Raw genomic sequence first — 20,796 nt, forward strand, 5'->3', positions numbered from 1 at the left:
AAAGGTCAGAGTAAAGCTACCATTATATGAATCCATTTGAATAACTCCTTTTGCAGTAGTGGAATACATACAGCATTCTAGCATACACACACACACACACAAATATTGAAGTTACTTTTATACCCACTGTAAGTCACTCCCTAATGCACAGAGTTAAATTCTGCTTAAACTATCCAGAAATTTCCACACAGGAAGCAAAGTAAAACAAAACAAACAAAAGAAACAACAACAACAAAATATCTTATCTGAGGGACTTTAAAAAATACATTTTTAATGTAAAAATACATTTTAAAATGTTATCTTCCAGACATTAAATTTATAAAACACTACTTTAAAATTATAAAGCCTGGTATAACCATACATTCAGAAATAACATTCCTAACTTCTGACAAATCACCTCATTTACTCAGGGGAAATCACTTCCAGTCTTGTGCTGTGAATTGCAGTGGTTTAGGAAAGAGCAGATATTTAAAAGCAATGTGCATTTTAAATAGATAATTTAATTAGTTAAGCTGGAAAAATAACTGAATGTTAAAAGCTACACACCTGGAATCTTGCCAAAAGTGAGAGATGATTTCTCACAACCTGTATTTTTATACCATGGAAATTACATTTTCACTAGTAATAATATCCCCAAGAACCATGCCTAGGCAACCTCCTTCTAAGATACAGTGAAGAGTGCCACCTATTGAATAACAAACAGTATTTCCAGAAATACTTAAATTATTCTGGAAACATGCCATCTATGCACTCCCTTCCCCAACACAAACATTCAAGTTTAGCAGTTTCCTGGCAGAAAGCAGTTTTGCTGCTAACACTGTTACAGAATCGATGGCCAAAATATTACTTTGGTATTGAAACACGGTGCCAAATCCACACTGCGCAAATGTTACCTGACTTTTAGACATTGCCACAGCAAATCAGAAAAATTTTATTCTATTCTGTGTGTTGCAGCAGAAGGTGATACCATGCTGTTTGGTCCAGTCATCTCTAGTAATAACTGCATTTTCCAGAAATAAGAGCAGAAGGTATATAGGACACAAAACTAAATTAAAAAAAAAAGTAGTATTTTCTGAAGGCTGTTCTTTGTTCACACAAAAAAGGTGTATATTTTCTATATATTTTACTGCTAGAAGGAAAACCCTACTTTCATTGAGTTGAGTGCTTCTTTATTTACACTGGCAACCAAAGTATCTGGCAGAAGAACTAAGACACAAATATTTCCTACCCATATGCTGTGATCTCAGAGTCATGCTACAGAGCAGCCACTGATCAGAAGACACAGTGTGTCCCCCTGGAGAAGCCTTACCAGGTGCTGCACAGCACCCAGCATGGCCTAGTCTGGCCACGAGTGACAGGGCCCAGAACACGGATTCTGTGTTTACAAACACTGCAAACTGCCCTTACAGTCCATCCACTCGTAGTTCTGCACACGCCCGGCCTAGCCGAGGAGGAACGTGTGCTATGTCGCAAGGCTCGGCACGCGACGCGGTACCAGACAATACTGCCAGGACCCAACCAAGCCTTGGAACTGACCCGTCTCCACGCACAACACGGGAATGAGTCAGCGGCCCGCTGCCTTTCCCAGGCCTCTGTGTCCTCCAGACACACGGCTCCCAGACGCACTTCCTCAGATTGTGTTTGTCTCACGAGCAAGGCCAGTGGTGACAAAAAGCGATACAAGGTCAATGACTAGGAAAAGATTACAATGCTCAGATTTATTTCATCTGTTTACCCATTAACCTCCAGTTATTTGCCTCCTATCTTTTAACTGTCTAACATAATAAAGCAGTATATTAAAATCAAGGTTTACTATTGTTTTAGTGCAGTGAACGGATTGGAGCTAAATATGCTGCCTTACTGTAGTGACACACACACACGTGACCAGACTCTAATGCAATCCCCATCTCCTTGTCTGAAGTCATTGCTCCCATATTCCACAAGTGTGTAAAATTATCTGACATCAAAAAGAACATCTCATTTAGTATTTTGGTTGTTTGGGGTTTTTTGTTGGGTTTTGTTTGTTTTTTTTTTTCTCCCAAAACTAAAGACTAAACTGCATGTAGTTGTATCCAAATCATCCTGAAACCTGCCAGATGTCTAATCCTACTGGCTGTGCAGCTCTGGCACTGCCAGCATACACTCTGCATATGTAGATAGTAGCTGAAGTTTTTCAACTGCAGCGATAATGCTATCAGCAACTGAAATTATACCTTGTGGTTACACTGCTATCTGAATCATGAGGCTTTTGATCTGTACTGGAGATCCCTTCTTGAAAGCAATAAAACACAACTTGAACAGTATTTGTCCTAACTCTGATTACTGCCAAAGGCAAGCCTACTGCTGAATAAAGACCTCCACGAGCCAAAGGTAGACTACATGGGTTTCTGTTCTGAAACAACAAACTCATATTAATGTTTTTATGACTACATGAAATAAAATACTAAAATAAGCTATACACAAATTTCTAAAACACACAGCCATGAAAAATTTCAGTGTAGTGATAATAAAGATTACCACCTGAGAAATGCATAAAAATTATTGATCCTTTTCCTTTTAGAATGAAAAAAATCATCAGAGTGGGGGGGTATATCAGGAGGTCTCTAGTCCAACTTGTCCAAAGTAGAGTCAGCTATGAGATCAGATCAAATGCTTTATGGCTTTGTCCAGCCAGGTCTGCAAAATTTTCAAGGACAGAGATTTCACAGTCTCTCCATGCAACCTGCTTCCCATTCTTAATTACCTTCAGAGGTTTGCTTTTTAAGTCCTGTTGGAGCCTCCCCATTTCAATTTATGCATACTGTCTTTTGTCCTCCCACCATGTAACTCAGTAAAGATACTACAGCTCTGTCTCCTCTGTAATGTTCTCTGCTATTGGACGGCTACTGTTAGGTCTGCCTGAGCTCTCTCTTCTCCAGCTTAAACAAACCAAGGCTCGTCAGCCTCACAGGTCAAGTGCTTTAGCCCAAATCATTTTGGTGGCACTCTGCTGAAGTTGCTCAGGTGTGTCAACACCTTTCTTTACTGTGGAGTCCACAACTGGATGCAGTACACAGTCTAATGAGTACCAGGTAAAGGGGAGTAATTACTTCCCTTATCTTTTGGCTGTGCTCATGCTGATACAGGCAAGTAGACTGCTAACCTTCATCACTGCAAGGCATGCTGCTGGCTCATGAGCAGTGTATTGTCCACAATGACATCAGGTCCTTTTCAGCATGGCTGCTCCCTGGCCAGCCAGGCTCCAACTTGCACTGTCAGAAGGAGTTATTCGTCTCTAATGCAGAACAAATTTACAAATTTCATACAGTTCTTGTCATCCCTCTCCTCCAGTCTAACTCCCAGTGGCAGCCCTGCTCTCCAGCTTACAGAGCAGATCTACTCATTTCAAAGGTGGCAGCCAGGTTAGTCAAGCATCACTTACCCGTGGTAAATCTGTGCTCACTGTCCCAAATCATCACCCTCTTCATTTGCACACATTTTTATGTTAGTTACCTATACTGATGCTTCATGCTAATGTGCCAAAATACTTGGGGCTTCCTGGTACAAATCCAGCTCCCTCAGGTTACCCATGCCAGCCATCAGCTCACCTCAGCCTCTCACACACTACTCTACTAGTTTGTCTTCTCCACATAGCACATTCTATGGAGAAACCAAAGCTTTAGCTCAAAGCAGAAAATTAACACTAAACAAAGATGTTAACATCTTAAAAATATGCATATATATCCAGGTTTTAACCGCTCCTGCTAGATCAGTAATGATCTTTTGCACTTTCAGCAGTTTCACTCCTGACTTCATCCGAGTGAGGCAAACTTTCACAGTTTTGTACAAAGTAATAAAAACAGAACATAAAAAAAGGAAAGCTATTTTCTTCCTGTGCTCTGAAGAAGATCTATGAGAGATTCAACATAAAAACAAATACCAACAGTGGCTTTCACACCAAACAAACAAAAACATCAATTGTATCATCTCATGACTCTCCCTTATAATTCATCTGGGTTTTAATATTTATGTATTTTCTTTCTCATTCTCTTTTGTATAGGCTGCTTTGTAGCTCTTTCAGCAGAGATCAAACAGCACATTTACAATGTTTATTTACAAACTAGTAAAAAGATTACTGAAGTCCTTGAGGTTCCCTTGTCACTATTTTTTAGTTCCATTTCCTTATTGTAACTTGAGAGTGATATAATAAATTATATTTACTGAAAGAGAATAGTAATATATTACTTGAGTGAGGGACATAGGTTTGGCTTTGTCAGTCTTGGCTCTATGACTTAGAAAATAAACACAATTAATGCCTATTAAGTTAACACTGGGATCCTCTTGGATTTTGAATTGCTTTTTCCCTACCTGCTTTTAGTCAAAGTGGTAGTAAGGATGAGATGTGATGTACTTATTCTAAAACAGTAATGTTTTTTTACTACCAATTTATTTACATGGTCCTATTTTAAAAGCCCATGCACCCATGAAATTCATGTATTTTGTTAGTTATATTTTGCTTATATATTCCTTTGGGGATTCCTTCAGGAACAACCTTCACAAGGTTCCAGAACTGGATTTTATTTAAGACACATGGAATTATAAACTCTGAAGTTTTCAAACTGAGGGAGAAAAAAGATAACAAAAATAGGAGACTTACAGCCTTTTTCTCCAGGGATTTCAGCTGATGATCTATTTCTCTCAGACGATTTTGATGATCACGTTGTTCCTTATTGTCTCGCAGAACCTTTTCACCTGGAACTGCTTCTAGGCTTCTGTTTGCATAAACCAGAGACTCCTGACAAAAAGAGGAATAGGTAGAAATTAAACATATCATACTACTTCAAAGCCAGCTGAGTGTTCTTTTCATTTCTATCAGGAAAATATTGAAATGTTTAGAATAATATGTGAATTTCAAATCTGACAAATGCATCGTTTTCATTCTCACATTTTCAGATACAAAAGCTAAACACCAGGCTGCACTTGTTTCAATGAAAGAATTCTTCCCTTTACATTTTAAGAGGAATTGCTTACTCTCCAGAGCCCTTTGATGCTTTGGTTCTACTACTACAATAAAAATGCACTGAGAATCAGGGAGACTGAATGAGGGGTTCAAAGCTTGCTCCTACTAACCATACTGGGATCAGAATTAGGCCAGAAGGGAAAGGAAGAACTGAGCTGAAATAACTGTAGGTTTTGTTTTCTAGATACCATGGTAAATGAGAAATAACCCTTTCTCTGTAAGTTGTACAACCATTATAAAAGAATTGGGTTAAACATTCTCACATTCTTTGGATATAGACTCAAATAGCTTTGCATCAGATTCTGGAGTTTGTACCAATCCTGAAAATAGCCAAGGTTCAGTAACACATGTAATTCAGGCCATTAAGAATGACAAGTATTGGAAAAGCAGCAGTTATGTTGTAATTGGAAAAAAAAAAAAAACAAACAGCTTTCTCTTGCAATCCACAGATCCTATAGAAGAACCCAAGGGATACAAATAATGGGGGGTTGGAGGGGAGGGAAACTGTTAGTCAACTCAACCCAAAGGAACATGAGCAACCATTTAATAACAACCTAATCTATTCATTCTTATTCAATCTTAATAAACACACACAAGGAAAGAATTTCAAGTAGCGTATCTAATTGTAAAGAAAAACATTTGCAATTTAACATTCAATGGAAAATTTCTCAATGATAAGATATAAAAAATTGTGAGCATCTGTAAACAATTTTTTTCTAAACATCAAACAAATCTATGAGTTATGACATTTAAAATTAACTCTTGGTTGCCTGAAAATGAACTTAACACAGTACAAATATTTGAATATATATTTACAATCAGCAGTAGTTGGCAGTAAATTTTCCAATTACTGACATACATATATATATATATAAACAGCACTATCTGCTAATGACTAGAATCTCTCCAAAGTGGACTGAAGTTTAATATGGGCCACTTAAAGCCAAGTTCTTAATGCTGAGTGTCTTAAGCTAGGCTTTAGAGAGATATTTTTTTAATTAAATATGATGCCAAATGGAAAGAAATCGGCATGACATCTATGCAGAACATAATAAAACCCAAAGGATTACTTAAACTTGTGTTTATTGATACATTAAACAAGGATATGACCTTTACATCTGCAATATAAATATGGAGTTCACAAAGCGGCTCAAAGTACAACAACTGAAGCTCCCTCTGAGAAGAAGAATTGCTTTTACATGACTTTGTTCTTCCAGTGATTTTAATAGATGTGAAATTGTTCATGGAAGGGCAGGGAGGAAGGTGATTGCATAATATTTCTTATTTTAATAAAAATTGTTATCTCTGCAATTATATTTCTAAATACAATCTGTTATTTGTGGATAGATAAAGACATTGCCATGTGAGCAGTTGTTGCTCAGCATGGATCAGAGCCGCAGTTATGATTTGTTTTAAAAACCAATGTTATGCATACACCTATAAGAGCATGCAACTAGTGGTACTGAGAAGTCACTAAATACAGTATTATACTTCCTGACATTTTATTTTGGGGGCTGTATGCATGAGACTAGTCATTGATATTTTTATATGAACTTAGCTTTCAGTGAAGAAGAAACCTCACACTGTAAATGGAATCTCTGTAAATACTAATGCTGCAATACCAGCTACATTTAAAAAGGTAGCAGTGAGAGAAGTCAAAATAAAAAAACTATTACTTTTTTCTTCTTTTTCCACACATTTCTGAAACAAAGCTTTATGCAGATCTCTGCCCTAGTTTTTCAACTAGTTTCAGGCATACATGTTTCGTTTTATAGATAGCTCAGTTGCTGCAAGCACTTATGAAGAACCTCTTCAAACTTCAGGAAAACTATGTTTCATAAGTTATTTTTCCCTTTATCACACTCAGTAATATTTTAAGCCTGGTAGCTTTTCTACTAAGACACTATTCTTTTATCAAAAGATATTCATAACAGGGATAAACATGATGACTTCATTCTCCATCAACTTTTCTTGAATATTGATCTCTGCCATGATACCTAACCAATTTTTATCAGAATCAGTGTGCTGGATAAAACTACGAACATTTACCAGAAAAGAGAAGTAAGAAGTATTTGTTTCAACATTTCTCCAACATTGACAACTGATATAATTCTATTTAGATGAAATAGTAAAAAAAAATTGTTACTATTTACTCTCTCTGATCAGCATAATTTTACATACGTCAATCACATTCCCTCTTTTTCCTTTTTTTCTGAACTGAAGAGCATCTCTGTGTAAGTCACTCCTTGCACAGAAGCTGTTCTACACTTCTGAGCATTCTGGTAAACAGTTTTCTGTTTTTTTTTTCTGTACTAGTTATGCGATCTGGGGACCAGAACTGCACAATAGTCAAGCTACATGGTGCACTACAGATGTATAGCAGCACAGTGATATTGTGTTACGTTCTATATTCCTTTCATAATTGTTCCTAATAATCTATTTGATATCTGACCACTACGGAACATTAGGCTGCTGCTTTCACAGAAGTAGGTCTTACAGTCTCATTTCTCTTATCCTTGAATAGAAGGTGATCAGAACTCTCATCATATGAGCCAAGTTAAGACTTTTACCCACTTACTAATTTTCTAGTATTTTTCACAAGATACCAAGAAATAAACATAGTAAGTATTATATCATAGAAAACATCTTATTGTCAACGGTTCAAATGCCTCAAAATGTTTTATATTTCCATTATATAGCACATGTAGGTAGGGGAAGTCCACCTGAGGTGAATAAAGATCTACAAATGTTAAAGATTAGGTAGAAAATAAAAGTTAGATATGTTACACAAGGGATGACAGAAGCACTCAGCAACAGCCAGAGCTCTAACAGTCATAATGCAAAACAGCAATATCTGCTATTTGAAATGGGTAAAATTATGTTGCACTTCCTTTTCTCCAAAATTCTATAAATAAAACCAAAATCCCACCTAACGAAAGATATTAAGTGTCATACAGCCTTCTTGAGCCACAGAACTGGCTGAGCAGCTTACTAACCTGCTTCTCACCATGCCCTGAAATAGAGATACATGTCAAAATCATCTGCTTTGGTTAAGTGCAGCCATAGAATATAGGCTACCAAAGAGTTTGTTAATTGAAATATTAGTGTATCTTCAGAATGTATTACCATTTTGAGTATTTAGTTTTAAACTGTTAAGTATAGTTTACTGCCATAACTGAAAAATGGACTATTTTTCTAAGAAAAAAAAAACTCATCATGGTAATATAATTATTAATGTTGTGTAAGACAATCAAGCAGAGAGATATTATTGTTTCTTTAAACACTGACTCCATTTCCTTTTATTTTCAGGTAGTTTACCAGTTTTTCAAGTTGGCAACTGTACTCATCACACACAGTCTTACAATTCATATCCTTCATCCTACCATTTTCCTGTCTCTTCCAGGATTACATTCAACTTAATTTGTTCTTCCCAAAAAATATTAACTAAGACAGAAGCATTTTTAAATATTTATTAAAGTTGGCACCGGAACAAAGAAATGTTTCAGACAGAAATACAGCTCTGATGAGAAACATTTCCACGTAAAAGAGAACATTAGTCATGGAAAAGCATTCTGAATCCAGCTGGACTCATCACACAAAAAGACCAATCTGTGCTCTTCTGTAACAGCTCAGCTATGGTACCGTAGGATAATTAAAGCCAGTTGTTAAACATTTCAGAGTGAGAGCACCGATCCGATATCCTGCCAAAGCATCCCCCAGTAGCAGGAAGCAGCCCTCCCATTGAGCCAGTGGTGACCAAGTGTTTCCACTTTCAAAGTTATATCGAATCCAATTCTTGGAAGAAAAGGCAGCTTTGTGATATGCAATTCTAAGCTGATTTTGCTTAAACTAAAGGAATTTGAAAGCAAAAGGTGTTGAGAATGAACTCGTATAACCAAATTCAGAACTCAACCTGTTGTTATTGCTATGTATAACCATAACCAAGGACACAGAACAAAAGGGTAAACCTGCACTTAGCATTAAAAAAAAAAATAGCAGCTGAAATTCTAGGTAAATATGTACAAGGCCAGCCATGTCACAGTGCCAGACACAATCAGACTGCACCTATCAAACCAGACATCATGAAGGACTTCACACTGATTTGCCTAAGGTTTAGATCAAAATAAATCTAAGGCAACCACTAGACACTGTCCTCTGCCGAGAGAAGCAGCTCTGGACATGCAGATAAACAGGCAAGAAGGTACCTATAGAAATCTGGAGTCAGCTGGGAAGGCACCTGGAAATCAAGACACTTCTAGAATTAGATAGCTGCAGAGAAGGAGGGTTTACTTTGGTTGCTTGTTTTGTTGTTTGTTTTTTAATTAGTTTTGCACTTACATAATTACTGTCCTTCTAAACTCAGTTTTAAATCACTAAAGCCTCCTACTCACTTCAGCTTATATTCATTCTGTTTAGCGCTTTCTCTAACTTTACAAACCCACCTTTAAATAGTCCTGTTTGTTTTTGTAGCTTTCATTAAAATGACTCACATGTTTATCTGGACAAAACAAAGAATGACAAAAGGAATCCTGTAAGTGTTTCCCATAACTACAGTGCCTGAAAGCCTTTTATATGCTGCAAAACAAAACTGAAGGGCAAGTGCTTTTCATTAATGAAGGGTAATTTGTGGAATTAACTCTGTCTTTTGGGTTGTTATGTTTAATATGATTCACAAAGTTAATGTATTACTCTTCAAGGAGCATACATATAAATGCAGGTTTTTATTCAAATACTTCTGAGCTGAACAGGAAGCAACAACCACCTCTTGGACAAATGTTCCCAAACTGAGTGTTCACTATCATAGGCAGATGCACCAACTTCAGGCTGATGTCTTATAACAGTGAACACAAGATCCAACAACCATTGGCAAGCTGAGGTCCATGACCCTGAAGTTACTGGTTAACAGCTCAGTTACATAAGTGACTACCCACTAGAGGGAGTTGCTGTTTCACACATTAAATCCCCGTTGGTAAATAAATGATCAACAACAAAATGTGACCTCTAGGAAACTCACAGCAACAGAAAATACTACTATAGGTAAAACAAAACCTGAAGTTCAGAAAGAAGTCAATACAAAAAATGCCATTAAAGTGCTCTTCAGAAAAAGAAAAAACCTCTACAGACATTTTAGCCAAAGAAATGTTTCGCATACACTTGTAACTGAAAACAGTTTTGCCACCATACACATATAGTGCCTCTGAAATACCTGTCCTGCCTATAAACTGTAAATTTTACAGAAGTAAACAAGTCCTGTGCAAAATAGGCATTATTTTATGTTGTATTTCCCCCATTATATCTGGGGCAGTATTATTGGTGCATGGGATAAATCAGTGTCTTCTACATGCAAAATGCAAATAATAATTTCTCAAGGCTGAGATTACAAAGGTTCTTAATACTGCTGGCAAGGGAAAAAGTCAAAGGCCATTAAAAGCAAGGGACATACAACCTCAATCGATTTCTTGCAGCCTTTAACATTGTTTATTGGTAATTGCTTTACCTTTCAGATCCTAAGTGACGAGGTACTTTTGAAATCCTGACACAAGAAGAAACCTAATTCTAATTCTTTAAGATTAATTAGCATGGGTAATGTGTTACTACGCTGACAAAACCACTGAGGCCTTCATGCAGCTAAAAACATCTGAGTTACCAATTCCTGCATATGAAATTTCTTGTTCAAAGTGTGGAATCAACAGATGTTACAAACCAAGACTGTCGAATTATATATTACTAAAAAGAGCAAGATATTATTTTTTTGTATGATTTCTATAGCCAAAGATTTCACTCCATTAACACATATACTTTGGGAACAAACAGATACTTAAGAAAAGATACAAATACAGACACATGCTCTATTTCCATTTACATCAGATCTCAACACACACTTCAAATGAGAAATGTGCAACAAGCTCTGTTCTGTCATATACCTGATGAATCTGGATTGGAGGTTTTGAGCAAGAGCTGGAAACTGCAGAAATATCCCCATCAGATAGCAGTACTTGAAGCTTAATGTCTATCTCATTTAGGTGATGACAGTCCATCGCTTCAGGTGTGTACCCTTCTCCTGGTGCCAACCAGCCAGATACATCCTCCTATTGAAAGATACACAAAATATGTAAACTTCATTCCCAAAGGAAACATATTTTAAAGGCAGTTACCTATTAAATGTGTTTATTTTTCGAATAAACTGTACTTAAGAATAAAACGTAAGTTTTCATCCATCATCATCCATTTCATCCATAGCTGAAATCTGTCAAATATTCTTGTACCTAGCACACTCAGAAGCCAATATGGACAGAACAATTAGAGGCATACAGTTTTCATTTTTAAATATAACCAAGCAGCAACTTAAATGGACTTAAAAATATATTTTTTTATTTTTAGAAAGCACATGCATCTATATGCACTGTTAAAATACAGTAACAGAAAAGATGTTGTGTTAACCTAAACTGACTTCTGCTATTATTTCACTTATTTCTATAAAAGTCCAAAGCCTGTGTGATCGCTGACTAGCCACTCAGAAGCTCTGAAATAAAACTGCTTCAAGCCAGATGCTTTGGCTCCAAGCCAGCTGGCCAAAGAGCAATCAGACAGCTTCCAAGTTCCCCATCCATTTTTCTGACGGTTATACAACTCCCTTAATCAAGTTCTCTTACACTCAAGAGAAGTACTTTGGATAGCTAACTCCTTCTTCTTAACGATGCATCTCACTTCGTAGCCTCTTAGCCACATTAATCAAACATTTCAAACAGCCTCATACCATGCCTGTACAGCTCCCTTCCAGGGATGGAAACACTTCCCTTGTTCCCTTGTTTCTCTATGTGTTCAACATGACAGTCCCAGCTCCCTTTGGAAGGAGTAACTGCTGGTCATGGTCTAGCTTGCACATAGATCTTGCTGTCAGTGCTGCACCATAAGCATCACTTTCAGATGTCACTGACATGAAAAACAATTTAGGAGTGTTGTGCTCCTTTGCAAGATAGTGCAGAGGATAGAGACGAAGAGGAAAGCATCTGGCAGATGTACATGCACCAGTCCTAAGACAGAAAACACAAAGAACATGCTATAAGCTCACATTTTCAATGCTAGTATTGAAGTGGAAAAGCACAGTCCTCAGAAACTGGACTAGAACTATCCTCAATATCATCTTAGATCACTTATTACACCTTGCATCTCGGCACTCCTTGTTTGCACACTTTTTCTGGAGACACCATATTACAGCTTAAGCCCAAGGATCTGAACAGATAGTTGACTATATAGCAAGCTTCAGACAGCAAGGTATTTTTTGCTTTTAAAAAAGACAAATGTCAAGTCAACAGACATAAAAATGAGACACTCAACTACACTGAATTACCTTGTCAAATTCCCCCCATGAACTTGCATCTTCAAAGTCTAGAGGCAAATGCAGAAACATTCTGGTACACACCCAATTACACCTGCACAGCAGCACATTAGAAGTCCTCATAAAGTGGAACATAATATGTGACACCCTTGCAACAGGACAAGGGGTGATGGTTTTAAACTAAAAGAGTGTAGTTTTAGACTAGATATAAAGAAGAATTTTTTTACAGTGAGGGTGGTGAGACACTGTCCCAAGTTGCCCAGAGAGGTGGTAGATACACCATCCCTGGAAACATTCCAGATCAGGTTGGACAGAGCTCTGAGCAACCTGATCTAGTTGAAGATGTCCCTTCTCACTGCAGGGGAGTTGGACTAGATGACTTTCAAAGGTTGCTTCCAACTCAAACCATTCTATGAGCCCACTGTCCTGTGAAGGAAGTGGAAGTAACAGGCTCCTGTGCAAGTCAAAGGAGGACAAACAATCAGCAGCTATTCACAAACATTTTCCATCTGATAAGGAGTCAAAATGGAGAAAGTCTGATCAAAGCCAGGCTTAGAATGAAGCTGCAGACGTTGATGCTATGGCAGAAACCACTACAGCCAAAGTTCAGAGTGAAGGTATGAAACATAATACAACACCTGAAATGTATCACCAAAGAAGAAAACAAGACATCCATAGGAAAGGAAAGGAGCTGCTGTGAGGTGAGCAGTTGCCACCCTTCTAGAGCCCTAGTATGTCATTACAGAAACTGGGAGAGACAGAGAGCACAGATTTTTTCCTGATTGTGGTTTACATTACTTTTTCCTCAACAGCAGTAATGCCTGAGCAACCAATAGGAAGGTGTTCAGTACAAACAGTACCATGCCATGAGCAAGCACAGTCCACTTAACCCAGACAAACGTGCTCACATTCACAAACAGGTTCTCCACAGTGACCTGGCACTGCTGTCCCACACTCAGGGGAGCAAGTCTGCACAACCACCATTCACTGGAAATGACACTGGCACATAACATGTCTGTCCTGACCACAAAGAAGCACCAGCGAGGACCTTAAAATGGGAGGGCAAGGATGTGGGTGAGGAAATGAGTGTACTGCTTGTTTCCTTCCTTCTTCCTGACAGAAGAGGGCCAGCACCTTGCCTGAAGACTTCAACATCTGTCTTGCAAGGGATTCCTGTCCACCACTCCTTTACAGCTTCCAGATTAGTCCTCTGGCTATTCAAGCAGCCACATCCACACAAGAGAAGGAAATATCAACTTCCAGTTACAATACCACTGCTATGAGGTCATCCCTGGTTCATCCCCATTACCCTAAAATACACTGGTTGCAAAAAGATAAAAAGCCTACCCCAAACACCTGTCATAAATTACCTTCATACTAAAAAGAAAAAAAAAAAAAAAAACAAAAAACACAACTCATCTCTTTTCTGAAACAAAATCTGTTCTTCTAATGCTTTCTCATACAAGTATGATGACACAACTAGTAAGCCTGATCAGACATGACCTGGCTCCAAAAAAGCGACTCGGAAATGCCTCTAGAAGCTTCCGTGCTTTGAGGAAGCATCTGTTCAAGTGAGACAGTGACCACTGTAAGTATCCTATGTGGTACTACACTCGCTCCATGTCAACCAGCCCCTACTCAGATACTGAAGAGCACAGAGCAAACACACTGAAATGACTCCACGGGAGTCAGTTAAGCTGCAAATGGGCTCATCAGCTACAGCTCAGCTTCTGTATGCCATACCCTCATATTCCATGCTCCAAGTACCCAAATTACTCCAATAATCACTTTACTCCAGGGTTAAATGGACTCCCACATTCTCTTTTGTATTTTCAAGATGGCTTTGCTTGGAAAATAAACTTCTGCCCTATCCATGTTTCCTGTGTGCTAGCTCAGAACAATACTTTTATAACAGCACAGTCAGTGCTTATTACTGTGGAACATCTGAAACAAATTATACTCCTGCAGCTTTGACAATTAGATTAGCATGAATATGTGCTTCTAAAATATTTTAAATGCTCATAAAACATTTTTTTTTTAAAGTGAGAAATGCTGTTGGGATATTTGATATATTTAGTAGTACGTGTCAAAAGAAGTTATCTAATCCACATTACACTCTACAGAGGAATTCATACAGCACAGCCAGCTCTGTCTTGATTGATAACCTCCAAAACATTACTTTAGCCAATGTGGTTACACCAGCTTTTTGAAAGTCAAAATGAAATGAGATGGAAGTGGCCATCAGCTGGACAGTTACCTGGGCCAGCTTGAAGCAGTCTACATTGCTCATTAGCTGATAATTTCCTCATGATCTTTGCTATAAAGCAACCACAGGAAATGCCTCACCCATAACTCAAATGTGGGAGAGGAAGAATCCATTTCCAGACCAGACAGGTTTAAGTAACTATTTTCCTTTCTTTTATTCTACTTTCGCAGTAGATTTAGGAGATGTTTTCTTTAAAGAGATGATCTCGTACAGACCAGACCACAAATTACCATTCCCATTCTTGTCCACTGTACCAAGAACACACAGCAACACACGTGTCCTGTGTAGTGATCTATTTAATCTGATATAAATAGTTAAACCTCTGAAGGTACTCGCCCACATGCTAGTGATACATGCCAAATACAAAATTTGGATGTTATACTTTCCCATTGCCTTGATGCCTTAAGAATTGGTGCAAAAAAAGGTACACAATGCTAGTCATAACTTGCATTAGCTGTTCTCCATAAATGTCTCTAAATTTAGGGAAGGGCACTACCTTAGAGAAAACAGAAACCAAATAACTACACATTGTGAGAGAAGATGTTTGCAGTCTGTAAAATAAAATTATTATAAAAGTGCCAATACTCTCTATGTCAGAAAGCTATGATGTTTTCTAACAGGAGACTGTTTAAAACACCTTCAGATCTTTAAATGCTGACATTTAGCAAATGAAGGGCAACTTTCTCAAATTGAAACACAACTTTGAATAGGAAAGACAAAGAGAAGAGATGGTATTTTTTAATCAAACACCAACCTTTCCAACAAGACAAGAAAAGACAAAACAAAAGCAACCCAAGAACTCCACAACCCTCACCCTGCAGTTTCTTCTAATTCAAAGGCTGGATGAAATACACTTTCAGCTGAACCCTTATGTGGGGTTACAATGCCAAACCTGCTGAAAGCAGATCTAACAGAATATCTTGAATCTTTTCCTAAACGCACAGACAAAAGATGAATTAAATAATGATTCAGTAAGCTTTAACTTTGTTCTTCCAGCATGCAACAAATTAAAAGTACAATAAAAATCAACTCTCCTAACCAATAGATCCAAATTAGACCAAAGAGTCTTTCACTGCATTTTTAAATGCTAAATCAGGTCAGCCAAGTCAAACATCTCTGTGCAATGTCATTAACTGATGTGTATTTTACACAGGTAAGTGAAATCAGCAAGCTTGGTGTTTGTGTCCAAAAAAAAAAAAAAAAAAAAAAACAACCTTAAGCTTTCTATGTAAAGTGAGAGAAGAAATGGCAGGTCAATAGGAAGAAGACTGGTGCAATTTTATAGAAGTCAAAGTTTTTCATCTCATGAACACAAGCCCTGAGTGTGGCTGTGTGCTGGTTTGGGCTGTGAAAGAATTTTCTTCATAATAGCTGGTAAGGGGCTGTGTTTTGGATCCGTGCTGGAAACAGCACCAATAACACACGGTTGGTTTTGTTATTGCCAAATAGTGTTTGCACAGAGCCAAGGCCTTTTCTTCTTCTCACACCACCCCAGAAGCCAGTAGGCTGGGGGTGCACAAGAAGTTGGGAAGGGACAGAGCTGGGACAGCTGACTCCAACTGACCAAAGGGATATCCCAGACCAATGACATCATGCTCAGTATATTAAGCTGGGGAAGGAGGAGGAAGCTGGGGACATTCTGAGTGATGGCATTTGTCTTCCCAAGTCACTGTTAGGTGTGATGGAGCCCAGCTTTCCTGGAGATTGCTGAACCTGCCTGCCAACAGGAAGAGGTGGGCAAATCCCTTGTTTTTCTTTGCTTGTGTGAGCAGCTTGTGCTTTACCTATTAAACTGTCTTTATCTCAACCCACCAGTTTTCTCACTTTAACCCTTCTAATTCTCTCCTCCACCCCCAGGGGCAGAGTGAGAGAGCAGCTGGGTGGTTTAGTTATCAGCTGGGGTTAAACCAGGACAGGTTGACAGTTTCAAACTTTACACACCTATGATCAGCAAAGGTTATGTCTTACGTGCTTCTATTTTACCCTACTAGAGAACAGTGAAAGCAGTTACTGTTAAAATACTGCATATTTATATAACCTTAGTCATTTTTCCATAAGGTTTTCCTGACTGATATGGACTCCTTCACTTACATGTGCCCCACAAAGCTCTGAAACTGTGAAAACATGTTGTGTATCTACTAGTTTCTCTAGAGTAAAGAGAAATGGGTTGGACCACAGACCAAATGAGTTTCAAACTAGAAATCACATTGAAAATGAGTAAGTTACAGATTTCTTTAATGTCACAAGCCATGGGTAGGTTAGTTCTCCATTTCCTTAACCAGTTTGGATTCAGATGAAATAAAACCTGAGTTCACCTCCTCACCCCATATCCTGAAACAGTAATTTATAAAGGTGGATTTTAAATGTATTTTAGAAAACAGGAATGAATCCACCTCTTGGATGTCTTCACCACCTTATTAGTAGATAACTCAAAAAATATTTGGGAAGAGGTGATTAAAAATAGAATACATTGCATTTGCTTTTGTTCATTTCCCTCACATCTAAATTGTTATTTAACTGTACTGGTTTGGGAAGGGGGTGGCTGGGATTGCAGGGGGGAATTGTCAAAAGGGGTTTGGGGAAAAAGAATGTAAGAAATCCCCACTTATTTGTTTTGTAAAATTCAGTTTTTCCTTAAAACAGCAGCTGGGGGGGGGCTGGGGTCGGGCTGGAGCCGGCGGGGCTACCCACTGCAGTATGCAGACAACAATATGTTAAAGCAGAAATATCTAATACTTTAGCAGACTTTAGCTCCTCTGTATACTTTTCAGGAAGAGTGAGTTGGAAAGGTATCATGTTATCTTTCTAAATGGATACACAAGCTTCATCAATGTGTATTTTCCCAGTTGCTGCATTCTGAAGTTCACGTCCTCAAAAAGTTCTTGGGAGCTTTTGTGAGTTTTACTTGGTTTATGGTTTGTGTTTTTTGTTTGTTTGTTTGTTTGTTTTGTTGTGTGTGGTTTTTTTTTTCCCCAAGCCCTTCTATCTGAGACTACAGCACTAGCAACTCAGATTGATAGGCTGCAACTTCACATTTTAGGCAGAGAAAATAGGTCACTTTCTGAGTGTGCTTCTAAGGCTCCTTCCACCTGTGTCCACATTTTAAATTCTGCTGGTTTTCTGAGGCCAGGCATGTCCGAATGTTAGTAAAATGAACAAAGACGCCAATGAAAATTTGGTTTTGGAGACAAAGCCAACTGGATTTGTCCAGCTTTTCTCTCAACATCTCAGCAGGTTACTTTGTGGTAGGAAGTAAGCAAATCGAACTTAGATTTGCTGTAAAAATAAGCCAAATACAACAGGGCAGTACAAATTAAAGTTGCCATACCTCAAGACCTCGCAATTCAGTTCCATCTTCTGTATCTTTCAATAGTTCAGTTAGCCTTTTCCTTTCTCCCTCAAGTATAACAATCTGGTTTCCCGAATCTTTTGCTAGCTGAAATATTTACAAAAAAAAAAAATAAACAAACTTCAGAACTCCATTAGCTCAAACAGCATCAAATGAAAGTTTTGAAACTCTGTGACATTAACATCCAAATGTTCCTTATTGCCATAATACACATTATCACTCCGAGAGAAAACACAAACAGAACAAATCAGTGTCCAGTACTCTTTCACAAATACTGATTCTGTGTTATCCTGACCAGTATGAGCATCCAAGATGACAACTACCTTATAGAATATTCTGACCTAAACAACATGTTTTCACAGCAAGCGTTTTCATGTATACTTAATTAGCTTTTAATGCTCTCAATAAAAAACCCCAACTGTCTCCAGAAGTACTTATATACTACTTTGCAGTTAACATTTAACAACCTGTTAATGATTTTATATTTTAATGCTTACCTCAATGTTCTTCTTAATGAAGTCCTGACTGTTTTTACTTTTACTACGTGTTTTTTCTGCTTGATTAAGAAATTCATTTGTTTCTGATTCACTTGGATAATCTGAAGTTTGAGGAAGAAAAGTTGCTAAGTTATCATCACTCTTTTTGTGATTCAATGAGAGCTGTAATAACAGCAATCTCATTTAAATCTTTAAGAAACATATAAAGTGGACAGATAAAGTTTTGATATGCTGTTTTCATTATTTACATGAACAATATTGCTTTATTTAAAACACAACTATTGTGAAAATCTGGTCTTCATTTTTAAGCTTTTATTATCGGTGATCATTCAATGTTGTGAAGGCTAAAATACTTCGGGATTTCTGACCTCAAAAATGTTAAACGTGGTGGCTTTAAAAGCCACGGCATTCCTTCAAACCCTATCATCGTTTCGATTTTATCATCAGTACAAAGCCAGACAATAAGTTTTTTGAAAACCACAGAAGTATTTGGAGACATATCAAGCACATTTTTTAAAATAAAACAGCTGAGGAACAGATGATACAGTTGACGTTATTATAACGCAGCTTATAAAACAAATTTTGTTTAAAAATAAAACTCATCATAGAGCTGTAAAGCTATTAAACAGCCACATAATCTTCCAACAACATCACACCTTTTTTTTTTTTTAACAACGGGTTTCTATCCATCAGACAAAAAAGGGCACGTTCTATTCTTCAGAATTTTACCAGTTTTAAAGCGGCAATTCCTTTATGAACAACAAATACTTATTACATTAATAACAAGTCTAAGCAAATAAAACCAACTTCTAAATCTCAAAAACTAGTACAAAAGTAGGGATGGTACTTTTTGTTGCAGAAAGTAGAGATCTGAAAAATGAGTGGGCTATACTTCTACAGAAACAAAACAAACAAACAAGAATTTACCATGTTCGGTAAAGGAAGATAGGCTATGGAAGTTTGCAGGGAAGTTACTCTTTTTCAGAGTGAGCAGTTTGAAAGCAAACTCCCAAAGAAATGAAGTAAATTCCATGCACGCTTTTACACATTATGGACAAAAAAAAATGTGTAACATTCTCACCAATTAGACTAATTCTCCAAGTTCAAGTAAACCTTAAAGCAATGAGGTGTTGGATCTGACCAAGAAAAACCCTGCCACAGTTCAAATGCACAACTGTTTGCTCAACTTATCCCAAACTAACATTAGCAGGTAACATCTTGAATCTATCTAGGAACTGGATCACGTGAGAATTTACCAATCAACATGAACATGAACAGTAGTATTCTGAAATGAGCAAAACATACCAAACACCAACATAACATATACATGAATCATAACTTTTAAGCTACATCTTTCATGATCTGTAGAATAAGCATTTTTGAAAGCAAGCTACCATGCAAAACATCCCAGAGCAAAGTGAAGGGTCAGAGATGGATCACTGGGACAATAAACCATACTGAAGGTTGTCATGGGTAAGTAAAAGAGAGACTGCAGCTAAACTGATATTGCATACACGTTTTGGTAGATTTGGTATCTATTTCAAAGATCTTGATACGACTGCTAAAGTAAGAGCAGCAAATACACACATTGTTCCTCACAAGTTCAGCTCCTCTTGTTCAAGGTCTGCCTTTTTAACAACTGTTTCACAGAATCCAAAAGCAAACAAAACAATAAGTCTTGGCCATTCAGAAACCACATCAAAAGTCTCCAGCAGAAACAGTAAAAGTCATTGAAGTGATTTATTGCTTGTAAGTTGTAAGTGATCTCTATTTCATGCGTTCCAAAACTAGGAGAATGTAAAACGTCTCAACCATGCCTGTACTGGGAGCTTCAGAAGTCACTGTTGCCCTGAATACTGGTAATGAAACCTGCCATTGCTATTCAAGGACACTCCAGCACAACTCAGAAGTTGTGGAGGTGGAAGCTGAGGGTCAAGCTTCACTTTGAGGGAGGAATGAAGACACATGATAGAATGACAGAGAAATGAAAAACACTGAACTGCTCCAACCCAGTGTGAAGAAACATTAAATAACATAAAGTCACATACTGGTGGAGTAAGACAAGTGATAAGGGAGCTGAGGTCCCAGTTTAAAAATTAAAACAGGCAGTCACGTTCTAAAAAGTGCAGAGATTCTGCCACCATCAATGGTTCAACCTTGAGGAACACCTGTTTATTATGTCTTAGCCAGTCACCAGGAAGATAGATTCCTTCTGCTTACATAGAATAGTAGATGACAAAGAAATAAACAGTTGCAGCTGATAGCAATGGCAGCTGAAGCTATTCTTATGTCACAACACATGGGAGAAGTTACTCAACCATACAAATCTGAATTTCAAATAGGGAA

General features: G+C 37.7%; 1 protein-coding gene across 1 annotated transcript in view; it reads right to left on the minus strand.

Moving 5' to 3' along the window:
- Positions 1–1,407: 1,407 nt before the first annotated feature.
- The window catches only part of FSIP1 (fibrous sheath interacting protein 1), a gene marked incomplete at both ends in the record, with an annotated part of 24,387 nt that continues 4,998 nt past the window's right edge, over positions 1,408–20,796 (minus strand). The window contains 6 exons of the mRNA XM_008948571.1: positions 1,408–1,692; positions 4,637–4,774; positions 10,924–11,088; positions 15,497–15,499; positions 17,933–18,040; positions 18,451–18,551. Of these exons, the coding sequence (XP_008946819.1) occupies positions 1,408–1,692; positions 4,637–4,774; positions 10,924–11,088; positions 15,497–15,499; positions 17,933–18,040; positions 18,451–18,551 (800 nt within the window). The remainder of the gene's footprint in view (positions 1,693–4,636; positions 4,775–10,923; positions 11,089–15,496; positions 15,500–17,932; positions 18,041–18,450; positions 18,552–20,796) is intronic.

Source organism: Merops nubicus, unplaced genomic scaffold, assembly GCF_000691845.1.
Source record: "Merops nubicus isolate BGI_N331 unplaced genomic scaffold, ASM69184v1 scaffold7841, whole genome shotgun sequence".
In the NCBI taxonomy this organism is placed as follows: domain Eukaryota; kingdom Metazoa; phylum Chordata; class Aves; order Coraciiformes; family Meropidae; genus Merops; species Merops nubicus.